The sequence below is a fragment of the Castor canadensis genome, chromosome 12 (assembly GCF_047511655.1).
Source record: "Castor canadensis chromosome 12, mCasCan1.hap1v2, whole genome shotgun sequence".
NCBI classification, from domain to species: domain Eukaryota; kingdom Metazoa; phylum Chordata; class Mammalia; order Rodentia; family Castoridae; genus Castor; species Castor canadensis.
In genome coordinates this window covers 2,420,147-2,434,101 of record NC_133397.1, presented here as the reverse complement: position 1 = coordinate 2,434,101, position 13,955 = coordinate 2,420,147, and the positions used below count along the sequence as shown (strand labels likewise).

The 13,955-nt window shown below is 42.8% G+C and overlaps 1 protein-coding gene across 2 annotated transcripts in view; it reads right to left on the bottom strand.

Moving 5' to 3' along the window:
- Positions 1–13,955, bottom strand: part of Trappc12 (trafficking protein particle complex subunit 12) — a 103,299-nt gene that overhangs the window by 68,922 nt on the left and 20,422 nt on the right. For both annotated transcript variants that reach the window (XM_074049087.1, XM_074049088.1), the window contains exon 3: positions 3,861–3,977. In XM_074049087.1, coding sequence (XP_073905188.1) covers positions 3,861–3,977 — 117 coding nt within the window. The remainder of the gene's footprint in view (positions 1–3,860; positions 3,978–13,955) is intronic.

Here is a 13,955-nt window from a genome sequence, read left to right as displayed (position 1 = left end):
ATAAGATCCAACATCATTTCATGATAAAAGCTCTAAGAAAACTAGGAATAGAAGGAAAGTTCCTCAACATTATAAAAGCTATATATGACAAACCTACAGCCAGCATTATACTTAACAGAAAAATTAAAACCATTCCCTCTAAAATCAGGAACCAGACAAGGATGCCCACTATCTCCACTCCTATTCAACATAGTACTGGAATTCCTAGCCAGAGCAATTAGGCAAGAAGAAGGAATAAAAGGAATACAAATAGGTAAAGAAATAGTCAAAATATCCCTATTTGCAGATGACATGATCCTATACCTTAAAGACCCAAAAAACTCTACTCAGAAGCTTCTAGACATCATCAATAGCTATAGCAAGGTAGCAGGATATAAAATCAACATAGAAAAATCATTAGCATTTCTATACACTAACAATGAGCAAACGGAAAAAGAATGTATGAAAACAATTCCATTTAAATAGCCTCAAAAAAAAATCAAATACCTAGGTGTAAACCTAACAAAAGATGTGAAAGACCTCTACAAGGAAAACTATACACTTCTGAAGAAAGAGATTGAGGAAGACTGTAGAAAGTGGAGAGATCTCCTATGCTCATGGATTGGTAGAATCAACATAGTAAAAATGTCGATACTCCCCAAAGTAATCTACATGTTTAATGCAATTCCCATCAAAATTCCAATGACATTCATTAAAGAGATTGAAAAATCTACTGTTAAATTTATATGGAAACACAAGAGGCCACGAATAGCCAAGGCAATACTCAGTCAAAAGAACAATGCAGGAGGTATCACAATACCTGACTTCAAACTATATTACAAAGCAATAACAATAAAAACAGCATGGTACTGGCACAAAAACAGACATGAAGACCAGTGGAACAGAATAGAGGATCCAGATATGAAGCCACACAACTATGAGCAACTTATCTTTGACAAAGGAGCTAAAAATATACGATGGAGAAATAGCAGCCTCTTCAACAAAAACTGCTGGGAAAACTGGTTAGCAGTCTGCAAAAAACTGAAACTAGATCCATGTATATCACCCTATACCAAGATTAACTCAAAATGGATCAAGGATCTTAATATCAGACCCCAAACTCTTAAGTTGATACAAGAAAGAGTAGGAAATACTCTGGAGTTAGTAGGTATAGGTAAGAACTTTCTTAATGAAACCCCAGCAGCACAGCAACTAAGAGATAGCATAGATAAATGGGACTTCATAAAACTAAAAAGCTTCTGTTCATCAAAAGAAATGGTCTCTAAACTGAAGAGAACACCCACAGAGTGGGAGAAAATATTTGCCAATTATACATCAGACAAAGGACTGATAAACAGAATATACAGGGAACTTAAAAAACTAAATTCTCCCAAAACTAATGAACCAATAAAGAAATGGGCAAGTGAACTAAACAGAACTTTCTCAAAAGAAGAAATTCAAATGGCCAGAAAACACATGAAAAAATGCTCACCATCTCTAGCAATAAAGGAAATGCAAATTAAAACCACACTAAGATTCCACCTCATCCCTGTTAGAATAGCCATCATCAGCAACACCACCAACAATAGGTGTTGGCGAGGATGCGGGGAAAAAGGAACCCTCTTACACTGTTGGTGGGAATGTAGACTAGTACAACCACTCTGGAAAAAAATTTGGAGGCTACTTAAAAAGCTGGACATCGATCTACCATTTGATCCAGCAATACCACTCTTGGGGATATACCCAAAAGACTGTTACTCCAGAGGCACCTGCACACCCATGTTTATTGCGGCACTATTCACAATAGCCAAGTTATGGAAACAGCCAAGATGCCCCAGCACTGACAAATGGATTAAGAAAATGTGGTATCTATACACAATGGAATTTTATGCAGCCATGAAGAAGAACGAAATGTTATCATTCGCTGGTAAATGGATGGAATTGGAGAACATCATTCTGAGTGAGGTTAGCCTGGCTCAAAAGACCAAAAATTGTATGTTCTCCCTCATATGTGGACATTAGATCAAGGGCAAACACAACAAGTGGATTGGACTATGAGCACATGATAAAAGCGAGAGCACACAAGGGAGGGGTGAGGATAGGTAAGACACCTAAAAAACTAGCTAGCATTTGTTGCCCTTAATGCAGAGAAACTAAAGCTGATACCTTAAAGCAACTGAGGCCAATAGGAAAAGGGGACCAGGAACTAGAGAAAAGGTTAGATCAAAAAGAATTAACCTAGAAGGTAACACCCACGCACAGGAAATCAATGTGAGTCAATGCCCTGTATAGCTATCCTTATCTCAACCAGCAAAACCCCTTGTTCCTTCCTATTATTGCTTATACTCTCTCTACAACAAAATTAGAGATAAGGGCAAAATAGTTTCTGCTGGGTATTGAGGGGTGGGAGCGGGATGGGGTGGAGTGGGTGGTAAGGGAGGGGGTGGGGGCAGGGGGGAGAAATGAACCAAGCCTTGTATGCACATATGAATAATAAAAGAAAAAAAAAAAAACAAAGATAGGAAAGTGAATGCACACCCTTCAGATGGCTGCCAAATCTAGACAGTAATGCTGAGTATGGTCAGGATGAGGGCTGATGTCAGATCCGCTGAGTGTGCTGCACCCACAGGGCCTCCACAACTTCTAGGTACCCTGCTGACGCCATGGAGCCAGCCCAGAGCATGAGTGAGGTGAGGTGAGGTGGGGAAGGAAATGTGGTCGAAGGTAGGCTTACCCTTGGGAATCTTGTCTCTTTCAGAGGCTACCTAGGATTCCTAAATATAATGTGTATGATAACCATCCCGGATATTTTCTTGATCACCTAGAAAACAACCCAACACTACTAAAGCTCTCTTACAGATATGAGTTTGCTGCAGACAAATTAATGACCCAGTATTAGTGAGTTACAGAAATCTACTTCAAGAATTCATGGCAAACTGTAAGAAGGGCTTAGTAACTTGATGATAATCCTTCTATACCAAATGGAGAAAATGAAGTGTATTAAACAAGAATGTTGCTGGGCCATGGCTCAAGTAGCAGAGCACTTGCCTAGCAAGCACAAGGTCCTGAGTTTGAGCCCTAGTACCACAAAAAAGAAGCAAATAACCCCCTCCCTCCCCCAAAAAAACTGACATGGCTGGGTACCATGGCTCATATCTATAATCCCAGCTACTTGGAAGGCAGAGATTGGGAGAACTGTGGTTTAAGGCCAGCCCAGGCAAAAAGTTAGTGAGATCCACTGTCAACCAACGAGCTGGATATGGTGGTTCATGCTTGTAATCCCAGCTACCAAGGAGACCATATGTGTAAGGGTTGAGCTATGAGGCTGGACCTGGGCAAAAACTTGAGACCCTAGCTAAAAAATAACTAAAGCAAAAAAGGGCTGAGAGCATAGCAAGTGTGAGGCCTTGAGTTCAAACCTTAGTACTGCCAAAACAAAACAAAAACTAAACTTAAAAAAAATTTTTTAAACCCATAAAACTGAGTGAGATGGCACATACCTATAGCCCCAGCTACTTGGGGTGCTGAGGTAGAGGGATCTCTGAATCCAAGAGTTCAAGACAAGGGCAACACAGTGAAACCCTCCCTCAAAAAACAAACAAACAAAAACATCCCAAACTTTCATCTGTAATTTGTTGTGTTTGATGAAGCACATTCATATGGTCATTTAAAGTACCTGCTTTTGAACTAAATGGACTTAACATATCAGCGTGTCAATATGATGCCTCTTGCTGCACAGGACTGACATCTAATCTCACAAGGTCTCACCTATGTCAAGCGCTCTGGTGATGCACCCAGTGATGAACTTCAAAGAAAAAGGTAATGAAGGCAGGCAGGATCAATCAAAAGGTAGTGCTGAAAACCAGTACATCGTTACTTACAATTAGTTGTTTCAGCCCCACGAAAGACTGCTCCACTGAGCTGGCACTCAGGACTCGTCTCTGGCCTGCAGCTTTCTCACCCAGGAAGCGAAGCATCAGGTCTTTAACTGCATCTCCCTGGAAAGAAGGTAGAAAAATAGGCTGAGACAATAGAATGTTAATTAACTCAGCTAACCAGACCCATAACTAACCAAAGTTCTTTTTACTCCACAGGCTCAGGGAGGTAAGAGTCGCGCTAGTACAGGAAACTGAATTACCTCAACTGTTGATACATGTGTATTTTTATAATTACTCTTTATTTTGAGGAGGAAAGGGTAAACACCACCACTTGTACCAGGCTTCCAGCAAGAGGAGAACACCTTGGCAGGACAACGACTTCTCGTGATGAACTCGGGAGATCCCAGGAGTGTGAGGTGACACTGCTAGGGACAAGGGGCTGCAGTCACAGAAGGAGCATCATGAGTGACCTGAATGGCGCTCAGCCCAAATTCCACCAGTACCCAACATTGGTCTGGGCCTCCAGGAAAGCCTGTGGGGCCAGGCTGAAGAAGGTGCTACAAAATGTAGAGGTGCCACCTCTTTCTCAACGCTAATCTCACTGTCAAGCCTCAAGGAACAGAAGACTCACTTCACGGCCTTGCCCGGGACCTGGGCTTGCAGGAGGTGGAGCACATTATGATGTGTGTTCACCTCTGCACAGAGCAATTTCTGCCTCCTAACCTGACTCCAGATTATGCCCATCTGGTATGGACTGCAGGACATTAAAAGTGAAACCTGAAGCATGTTACTCACTTTAAAGGGAAGCCACAGCAGGGATGGGAAGGAGGAAAAGGTGCATTGCTGTAGCCTGGGGAGAGATGTACCAAGGACCTGGAATGACCAGGGAGAATCTAGCAGACATGAAACAAGGGATGAGCGAAAGCACAAAACCCAGATGATCAGTGCTCATAAGCCAGCATGCTTCCCTGTGGCTACAGGAGAAAGGTCATGCATCCTGAGCTGCAAGTTCCCAAGTCAAATGACATATGGGGACAAGGAGTTGCCACGCTCATGCTGAGGAGCCTGTGACAATGCTCAGACCCTCCAAGCTGTTTGGGTTGCTACACAGACTGATGGAAAGTCCGGACCTGCTTGCTGGCCACAATCTCTTTAGGGGTCAACACAACAGACACTAGGGCCCTGCACCAATGCTGTAGACCCACCACAGAGGGCAGTGGGATAGAGCTCTACCCTATCCCCTCTCCCTTCTGAAGGTGCTACTGCACAGGAGAGGCACAGCAGTGAGAGCAGCAGCTCTGAGGTCCCTAAGGGCCCAGGAAGGTGCAGCACATTCCACATTACTTTCCCTGACCCGACACACACTCTGGGTGTCCGGCAGGCAGCAGGTAATGACCCAGAGGGTCCTCACAGCTGCTGAGAGAGGTATACAGCACAGAGGCCCCAAGGTTGCCCATGTGGGCCAAAGAGAGAGACTAAAACTAGGACTCTTAAGGGTGGGGTATAGGGGTCAAAATCTTTCCACAAGCCAGAAGTCTGCTTCTAGACCCAAGGAAGCTAGTGCATCACTGCAGATGGATGACGGGAGCTCTCGGGGATGCAGGTGGAAGAGCAGTCAGGACCTCCCCTCTGCATGACCTTGCTCTGGTCAGATCAGATCTCTCCCCAGCTTTTCCCACTCTCACTACTCAGAAGCACATTTACTTATAAACAAGGTCATTTCAATCTTTTGCTGTCTTCCAAAATTGTGAAACTTAAACAAGCAGCAATATCGAGATCATGTGAGTGAGGGACACAGAAAAGGTGCCAAAGCTGCCTGCGTCTCATGTTCTGCTGACATCTTCTCAGACAGGGAGGTGGCTGTCTGTGGCAGGAGGAATGTGCTGGCCCCAGCTCACTGCTGTTTCTGCCCCTGGGGGCTGAGCCTGGTGCTTAAAGAGACCAAGCCATGCACACTGGGGCAAAGATCTAGAAGTAGCAATTTTATAATTTCTGCTTTCAGATAGTAAGGTAGAATACTTCAAATATCAAAAATGCAGCGAAGTAAGCTAGGAGTGATAATTAAAGGGTAAAATGCAAATAGCTCAGACATAGGGCTCCATAAAGTTTTGCAAAAACACAACTTATATTAGATGAAGAGCATTATTTGAACTGGAGGAGCAGCAAGCTAGGCACAAAGCAGAATCAAATCTGGATGCTAGGAGGGAGCACCAATTTAATCCCTCCTTCCCACCGACATTCTCAGATAGTGAGACCACACTGCAATTCTTTGTACTTAGGATTCTCTGTAGGCCAACAGTTTATCGCCGTATGATGTTCTTGGGTAGAGGCTTATGATGACACTAACCAATGTCTTATCTAGGAAATCCAGAAGATGTGAGCAGTTGTTTCCAGACAAACCTACCTCTTGTGTTCCTATCCTGAAGGGAGGATGGCATGTGAGATCACGAAGTTATTCACTGCACAATCCTGGGGTACTGCCATTGGACTGAGGAGAGAAAGCTTTCCAGGGCTCTACAGAGCCATGTCACTGCACTGGAGCGAGGTATTCATAAAAGATGAGACAGCTGTTTACTTGGGATCTTCTCTGTACCAGGCCAGGATAGGAGACACACAGCAGATGCCGTGTGAACAAGCTGGGGTCCTATTCATGGTCTGCCCTGGCAGAATGCTACCTACTTCCCCAGGCAGGTGTGTTAGTGGTTCTTAAAGCTCGAGCAAGGCATGGGCTTGCCCTACTTTCCTACACTAAGCAAAGAGTCTACTGGTCCCGTCTTGATTTTAACAGCCAAAGGTGAGACACGGGTAGGAGCACAGCAGCTAATTCAGCATGCAGGGCCTTGCTATCTAGGATACCTACAGAAATAGTGGCCAGGCAGGCTTGCTGAAGAAGGCAGCACTGGCCTGGGACACACTCAGCCTCCTGCTCTGGTTCCAAGGTAGAAACATGCTGGTCATCCTGCAGACGTCTCCTCTCTGCCTCTAGTAGGCTTTCTCCTAGGAAGCAAACCACCCAGCCTATGGATACAAACAGAGCAAAACCCAGACTGGAGGGTGTGGAGAGCCTGGAACCCCCATACATTTCTGTGGGGATGTGGGTGGGACAGCCACTGTGAAAAAGTCTGGAGTTCCTCCAGGTGTCAAACACAGAGTTACCACATAACTTAGAAATCCACATGGAGGAACAAATCTAAGAGAACTCAAAGCACACACCCACATGGAAACTCGCACGAGTCATAGCAGGGCTTCTCATAATAGCCAAAAGGTAGACACAACCCAAATGTCCACCAACTGATGACCATAGAATATTATTTGGCAATAAAAAGGAGTGATGAACCCAGGCGCCTGTGGCTCATGCTGATAATCTTAGCTATGAAGGAGGCAGAGATCAGGAGGATTGTGGTTCAAAGCCAGCCCCGGGCAAATAGTTCATGAGACACTATCTTAAAAAAATCCCTTCACCAAAAAAGGGCTGGTGGAGTGGCTCAAGGTGTCGGTAGGCCCTGAGTTCAAACCCCAGTTAAAAAAAAAAAGAACTATGAACTGCTACCACACGCTGACTCTTGAAAACGTTACACTAAGGGAAAGAAGTCAGTCCTGAAAGACCATGTTTTGTATGATCTCACTTATATGAAACGTCCACAATAAGAAAATCCATGGAGACAGAAAGTACACTAGTGGTTGCCTGGAACAAGGGAGGGGTAAGGGACAGAGTAGATGCTAATGGATTTAAGACTTCTATTGGCGCAGGGAGCAAACTGCATTATTAAGAAGCACTGAATTGTGTGTTTTAAGTGTGTAATTTTATGGTGTGTGAGTTATATCTCAGTAAAGTTGTGAAAACAGAAACACACCTAAACCCCATTCTTATGAGGCCCTAAGGAAATCAGAATGTTTAAGAATGCCTTCATAGGCAGACCGGTGTAGGGACTGTTACAGACTCCCCAAGCCTTTCCTAGCTCTCACATGCTACAATTTAGTAAAGTGTTCTTCAGTGTAGGAACAAAGAACGGTCCTTTTGTAGGGGTGGTGAATAAAAGCAGCAGCAGTAACTTCTGCTTCTGTCTACTGCAGAGTACCTGGGACTGATTTGCTGCCCTGATGAGAACATCTGCAACACTGGACAAAGTAAACCAAGTGCAAACTGAGAGAAGCTGTGCTTTTTAGCCAAAGACACTTCTGTTTTTTCTCTTTTTTGGCAGTACTGGGATTTGAACTTGGGGCCTTGTGCTTGACTATTGGGGGTGCTCCACTTGAGTCACATCCCCAGCCCCTGTTTGCTTTAGTTATTTTTCTGATACGGTTTTGTGTTTTTGCCAGGGGCTGGCCTCAGACCACGATCCTCCTATGTATGGCTCTCCTATAGCTGAGACTACAGCAGTTCTCTGCCATGCCTAGCTTATTGAGTGAGATGGGGTCTTGCTTCCTTTTTGCCTGGGCTGGCATAAAACTGTGATCTTCCTGATCTCTGTCTCCTGAGTAGCTGTGATTACAGGTGTGTGCTAATGTGCCTGGCTCAAAGAAGAAAACTTTTTGGAGCACAGTGCAGAAAAAGAATCCCAAGAGTCTGGTGAACTTGACGAGGCAGGGAGACAAAGTGGGGCATCAAGGAGACTGAGCTGGTGGGAATTTGCAGGGCAGAGATCTAGAAAGGAGGGAGCTCTGAAGAAAACAGGCTCCAGAAGTCTACAGTTGAGCACTGAGCTGTACAGGCATAGGCTGAAGCACTGCAGCTGCCAGTGGTTCTGAGCTGACCCCCCCAGAGGTCACAGAGCTGCCTGTGGTTCTGAGCTGACCACCCCAGAGGTCACAAAGCTGCCTGTGGTTCTGAGCTGACCCCCCAGAGGTCACACAGCTGCCTGTGGTTCTGAGCTGACCCCCCCCAGAGGTCACACAGCTGCCTGTGGTTCTGAGCTGACCCCTCAGTGGTCACACATCTGCCTGTGGTTCTGAGCTGACCACCCCAGAGGTCATACAGCTGGTGAGAAAGCGCTCCCTGGACACCCAGCACATTCAGAATAGACTTCTAAAGGGTCACCCGAGGACAAGATTCCTCGAAACTCATTCTAAAAAGCTCAAAAACAAACCTGAAAAAGATCCAGAAATTCCACAAATAACTTTCTTGCCTGCCTGAAAAGAGTGCATATTTTTTGAAGGAAGATAACAAAACCCAGACACTGAACTACATGAAATCCAGAGTTTCTACTTTCTAACAAAAAGCTATCACATGTATGGAAAAAGCACATATGAAGCATAACTAAGAGAAAAGCTAAATAGAAATGGACCCAGAATTTACATTTATGATGGTATTTTCAGAAGAGAATGTCAACATAGGTCTTGTAAATGTTCTGAGGGGGCTAAAGTTAAACTTGAGCATGAAGAAGAAAGAAAGGATATAGAAAAGATCCAAATGGAAATTCTGGAGTAAAACTATGGACAAATCACTGACTAGGATTAGCAGCAAACTAAAAGGTACAGAAGAAAAGATGAGGGAACTCCAAACTTAACCACAAATGAAAAGGTTGAAAAATAAAAATACCAAAAACCAGATCCTTAGTGACCACTTTGACTGTATCAAGCAGTGAATGTATCTGGAATTTCCAGAAATAGGAGTCACAGGGAAATACTCAAAGAATACTTGAAAAAATAATCACCAAACTTTTCAAGATTGAAGGAAATGATGAATTCATAGATCCAAGGAGGTTAATGAATTCTAAGCAAACTAAACACAAAAGAAATCAATGTGAAGGCATATCAGAATCAAATTGTTGAAAAGCCAGTGATAAACTCTTTAAAAGTAACCAGGGAAGAAATACACATTAGGTACTGAGGAGCAAAGCTAAGAAGCACTACAGACTTCTCTGAAACTATGCCAGCTCAAGGACAATGGGAAGGTGTCCAGCATGCTGAAAAGAGGTCTTCAAAAATGAAGACACGATTAGATTTTAAAACTTACGAAAGCTGACAGTATCTGTAGCTAACAGTCCTGCACCAAGAAATTATTATCTGTTTGCTTCCAAAGTAACATGAGACGGTGCAAAAGCAAGGCAGGGAATGGGAAAATATTTTCAATACATAAGACCCACTTCATCCAGAATATTTAACTCTTAAAACTCAGTAAGACAAATCTTTGAAATTTAAAAGATGGGAAAAAAGTTCTGATACTTCACAAAGGTGATGAACAAATAACCTATATATGAAGATGTTTTTGTTATCATCACTTATCAGAGAATGTAATGAAAGGGCATAACATAACCACTAAAATTTCTAAAGGTAAAAAAGGTCGATAAAACCAAGAACATCAAACAATGGAACTGCATGTTGCTGGTGAAGATGCAAAATGGTGTGCTCATTTTTGAAACCAGTTCGGGTATTTATTATGCAGTTTAGTACACATTTATTATAAAACCCACCTATGCACTATTGGGTTTTTACCCTAAGAAATGAAAACATATACCCACATGAAGGATTATGTACAATTGCATATTTTTTTGGTTTGTTTTATTTTGTGTTTTTGAGACAGGGTCTCACTATGTAGCCATGATCCTTCTGCCTCACTGTCCCCAGTGCTAGGATTACATTCATGCAGCAGCACTCCTGGCTTCCAACAATTTCATTTTGCTGAATTATTAACAGGACCATGTGAGTGCACGGCACACAGACACAGAGACTATATAATACTGGCTGTCCACAATGAATTCCACATAAATAGTCCTTCGGGGCTTGATCTGATACCCCGCCTACAATTTATGATATGAATTGCTAGAAAATGAGTTTGGAACCCACTTGTAAGTTGGAAAATACCTGCAGATGCAATGTTTCAAGGCAGCAGTAATTAAAGATTATGGCGGCAGAGATCTTTTGTGACAGAGGGCCCATGGCAGAAGGGACTGTTAGTAACCAGTCTCTGATCTGACCTTCTTTCAATAACAGACCATCTCAGCTTTGCCTGGGTACATGAACACCCAACTACTGACTCTGCTTGTACCTTCCTGGCAGTGTGGTGTGGCCAGGTGGTGGAGTTGTGGGTAAGTATGGAGAGGGGATTATGAGAAACCTATGAGAACTTGTCATAAACACAGTTGTACTCAATGATCTACAGGCTGAGTTTGGCACGGCCCCAGGCACAGAAGAGAGTGAAGGCAAAATGCAGCACAGCTGCTTTTCCTAAGTTGTTCACATTCAGAGAAGTAGAGAGCATGACACTGTTACAATGTCACGTTCCTCCCCGAGAACTCTTTCTCCACCTCCTTGTTTACCAATGGATATAAAAGGCTCTCTGAAGGAGGCTGTGGGGTTTTTTGATGGGGGATTGAGTTGATTGGCTGGCTGCTGATGCTGATGCTGGCTGTTTGTGTGTCTGTGAGTCTAAGCACTGAGACTTTAAGAAAGCTAAAAAGAGAACATGGGGCAGTGCAAGTCTAAGGACTGAGACTTTATGAGTTATGTGAATGCAGTTTTTAGATGTGGCTGCTGTTGTTTGTCTGCAAGTCTGAGCCCCGAGACTTTAAGAAAGAACATGGGACAGTGCAAGTCTGAGGGCCAAGACTTTAAGAGAGATTAAAGAAAACATGGGACAGAGCTAGTCTAAGGAAAGAGACTTAAAAGAATAGAAAAAAAGGATGGTTTTAAAGAAAGACTTTAGAAGTAAAGTCTTAAAGAACAGAGAAGAAAGGAAGCAAAGTACAAGAGAATAATGGAGAAAAGAAATAATGAGGCTGTTGTACGTCTCCATCTGAGCACCCAGCACATCTGATCTCAACTTTATGCATGTCTATCTATCCTTTACCTTTTCTGCATCTCCAGATGCCCCCAGTCAGGTCAGGAGGAGCAAGGGAGCGCATGAAAGCTCGCTATAGGTAAGGAATATGAGTGGACACACATTCTGTCTTCTCTATGACATGTCTCAAAGACACCCCTGCTGTGCCTCCATTCTCCCTCTTCCTGATAGCTGGGATGTGTGACAGGTGGAGGAGTTTTGTTGAGGAGTTGGAGTCATGTGCAGTCCTGGCCCGTGTCCTTTTGACCTTCCCATCACAGGAACACACATTCCTATCCTGATTCAGTCACTGTAGCTTAGGCTTTCTTGGTTAGTCCACCTGAGCCTACATCCCACCTGACAGACTTGTCAAAGCCTTTCACTGTGCAGGTAAGAAAATCATGCAGATGTTCAGTGAATTCCCCTAGATCAAACAGGTTACGGGCCCAGCAAATATTTGAGACCAATTCTTCCAATTCAAGCTTCTTTCTGTGTTCATATATTGATCAGGGGGATGTCTGTATATCAGGCAATTTCTAGGACCCTGCGGAAAGTTCTACGTTCCACCAAATACTCTACTCGCTCTTCACCAAAATCAATTTGATTTCTAGTTCTGTTTTAAAAGATGTGGCTAAATAGAAAAACTTTTTTTCATTAAAATATTTAACTGACATATAAAAGTTGTATATATTCAGGGGGTACAATGTGATTGATATGTGTACCTGTGTACTGAAAATCATAGTCCTCACTGCAGAGGCCTGAGATACAGCCTCAGGAGTGAAACCCCTACCTTCACCACTGGAACTGTACTGCTTTTATTTTTATTCTTCTCTCTGTCTCTTTTCCAAAAGAACTTCATCCAAATAACTCTCCAACTTCATTTCTCCTGGGTCTTAAAATTTCTCATTTACTTCTTTGAGAAGAATTCATGCCATCTACAAATGCAAGTAGTCGAAATGCATAAGATCTTTGTATAATCCTGCCATAGCTAGATATGCTTTTACAAATTTACCTTTAAAACCTTTAACTTAATGCAGACTTCCACAAAACTCATAAAAGAAACAATTTTTTTATTTATTGGAAGGGGACTTTTAGACACTAATAAATGAAAATTATGAAAACATGCTTTATGAAGCTGAGAAGAAACAATACTTCATAACAGTGTTACAAGAAGAAACTTGACAGCAGGTAAATCCAGACAATGGTTGGTTAATAGCTTAAAAACTTGGTGCACACAGAACGTTAGCAGAAAAGTGATTGTTATGCCAATCTTAAGCCCTCAGTAAATAAACACAGCATTTCAATTCAAGGTAAATCATACTTGTTTTTTCTTTTCTATCCTAAGAATGAAAAGTTCTTTGAAGGATAATATGCAGCTGAAGAGAAAGTGGGTGAGCAAACACTCAGCACATTTGCCACATGTGCAAGTCAAAGGTATTTTGGGAACAGTATTAATTCAAATTCCACCTTCCATGAGGTCTCTGAAATAGCTACTGTGAATTCCAAGAGGAATGGAAGATGTCACTTTAAGGAGGCAAAAAGAAAACATAGGATATGCTGGTTGGCTCTGGGTATAGGCTCTGCACATATAGTGAGTGCTTCACAATTTGGGGCTGACCAACAGAACACCCTGCCTACTCCATGGTGCACTCTTGAATCACCAAGTGAGTAACTGAAGCTGTAACAGTTTGGAGGACCTAGCACAGAGTTCATGTCCCTTACTTTGATAGATACCAGATTTTATCTGATCTAGGTTATACTTGCTCAGTGTGTTTCTCAACTCAGGATTGACCTACATTTTGGGCAAATGATCTTTATTGTATGATACTCCCCAGCCCCTGCAGAATATTTTGCATCTTTGGATCTATCCACTAAATGTCATGGTCACTCAGCCCTTTTGTCAACCAGAGCGAACCACTTTTGCGGTTTCCAAAGGCATCCTGTTGGGAACAACTGGGTAAGTCCTTCATGTGGCAACCTTCTTGATTCCTGAGTTCCAAGCAGAAGAGAAAGCAGATGGCAAACCACAGAGTTAAAAGGGATAGCCAATGGCCAAATTCACTAATGTTGCAGGAACATAATTAAAAGTGAACAGTACAAATACCCCAAGAAACATGAAGCAGAACCCTAAAGCCAAAATAGCTACTGTGAATTCTAAGAGGAATGGAAGATGTCATGTCACTTTGCCACTTTAAGGAGGCAAAAAGAAAGGAGAAGGAGAATGGATAAGGAGTAAGTGACAAAGTAAATAATCTAAACATCACTTGTATTTATCATTTTCTCAGTTCTGGTTCTGTAAGGTGGCTCCAGCCAGATTAAATTATGCTCAGTGTATTCTG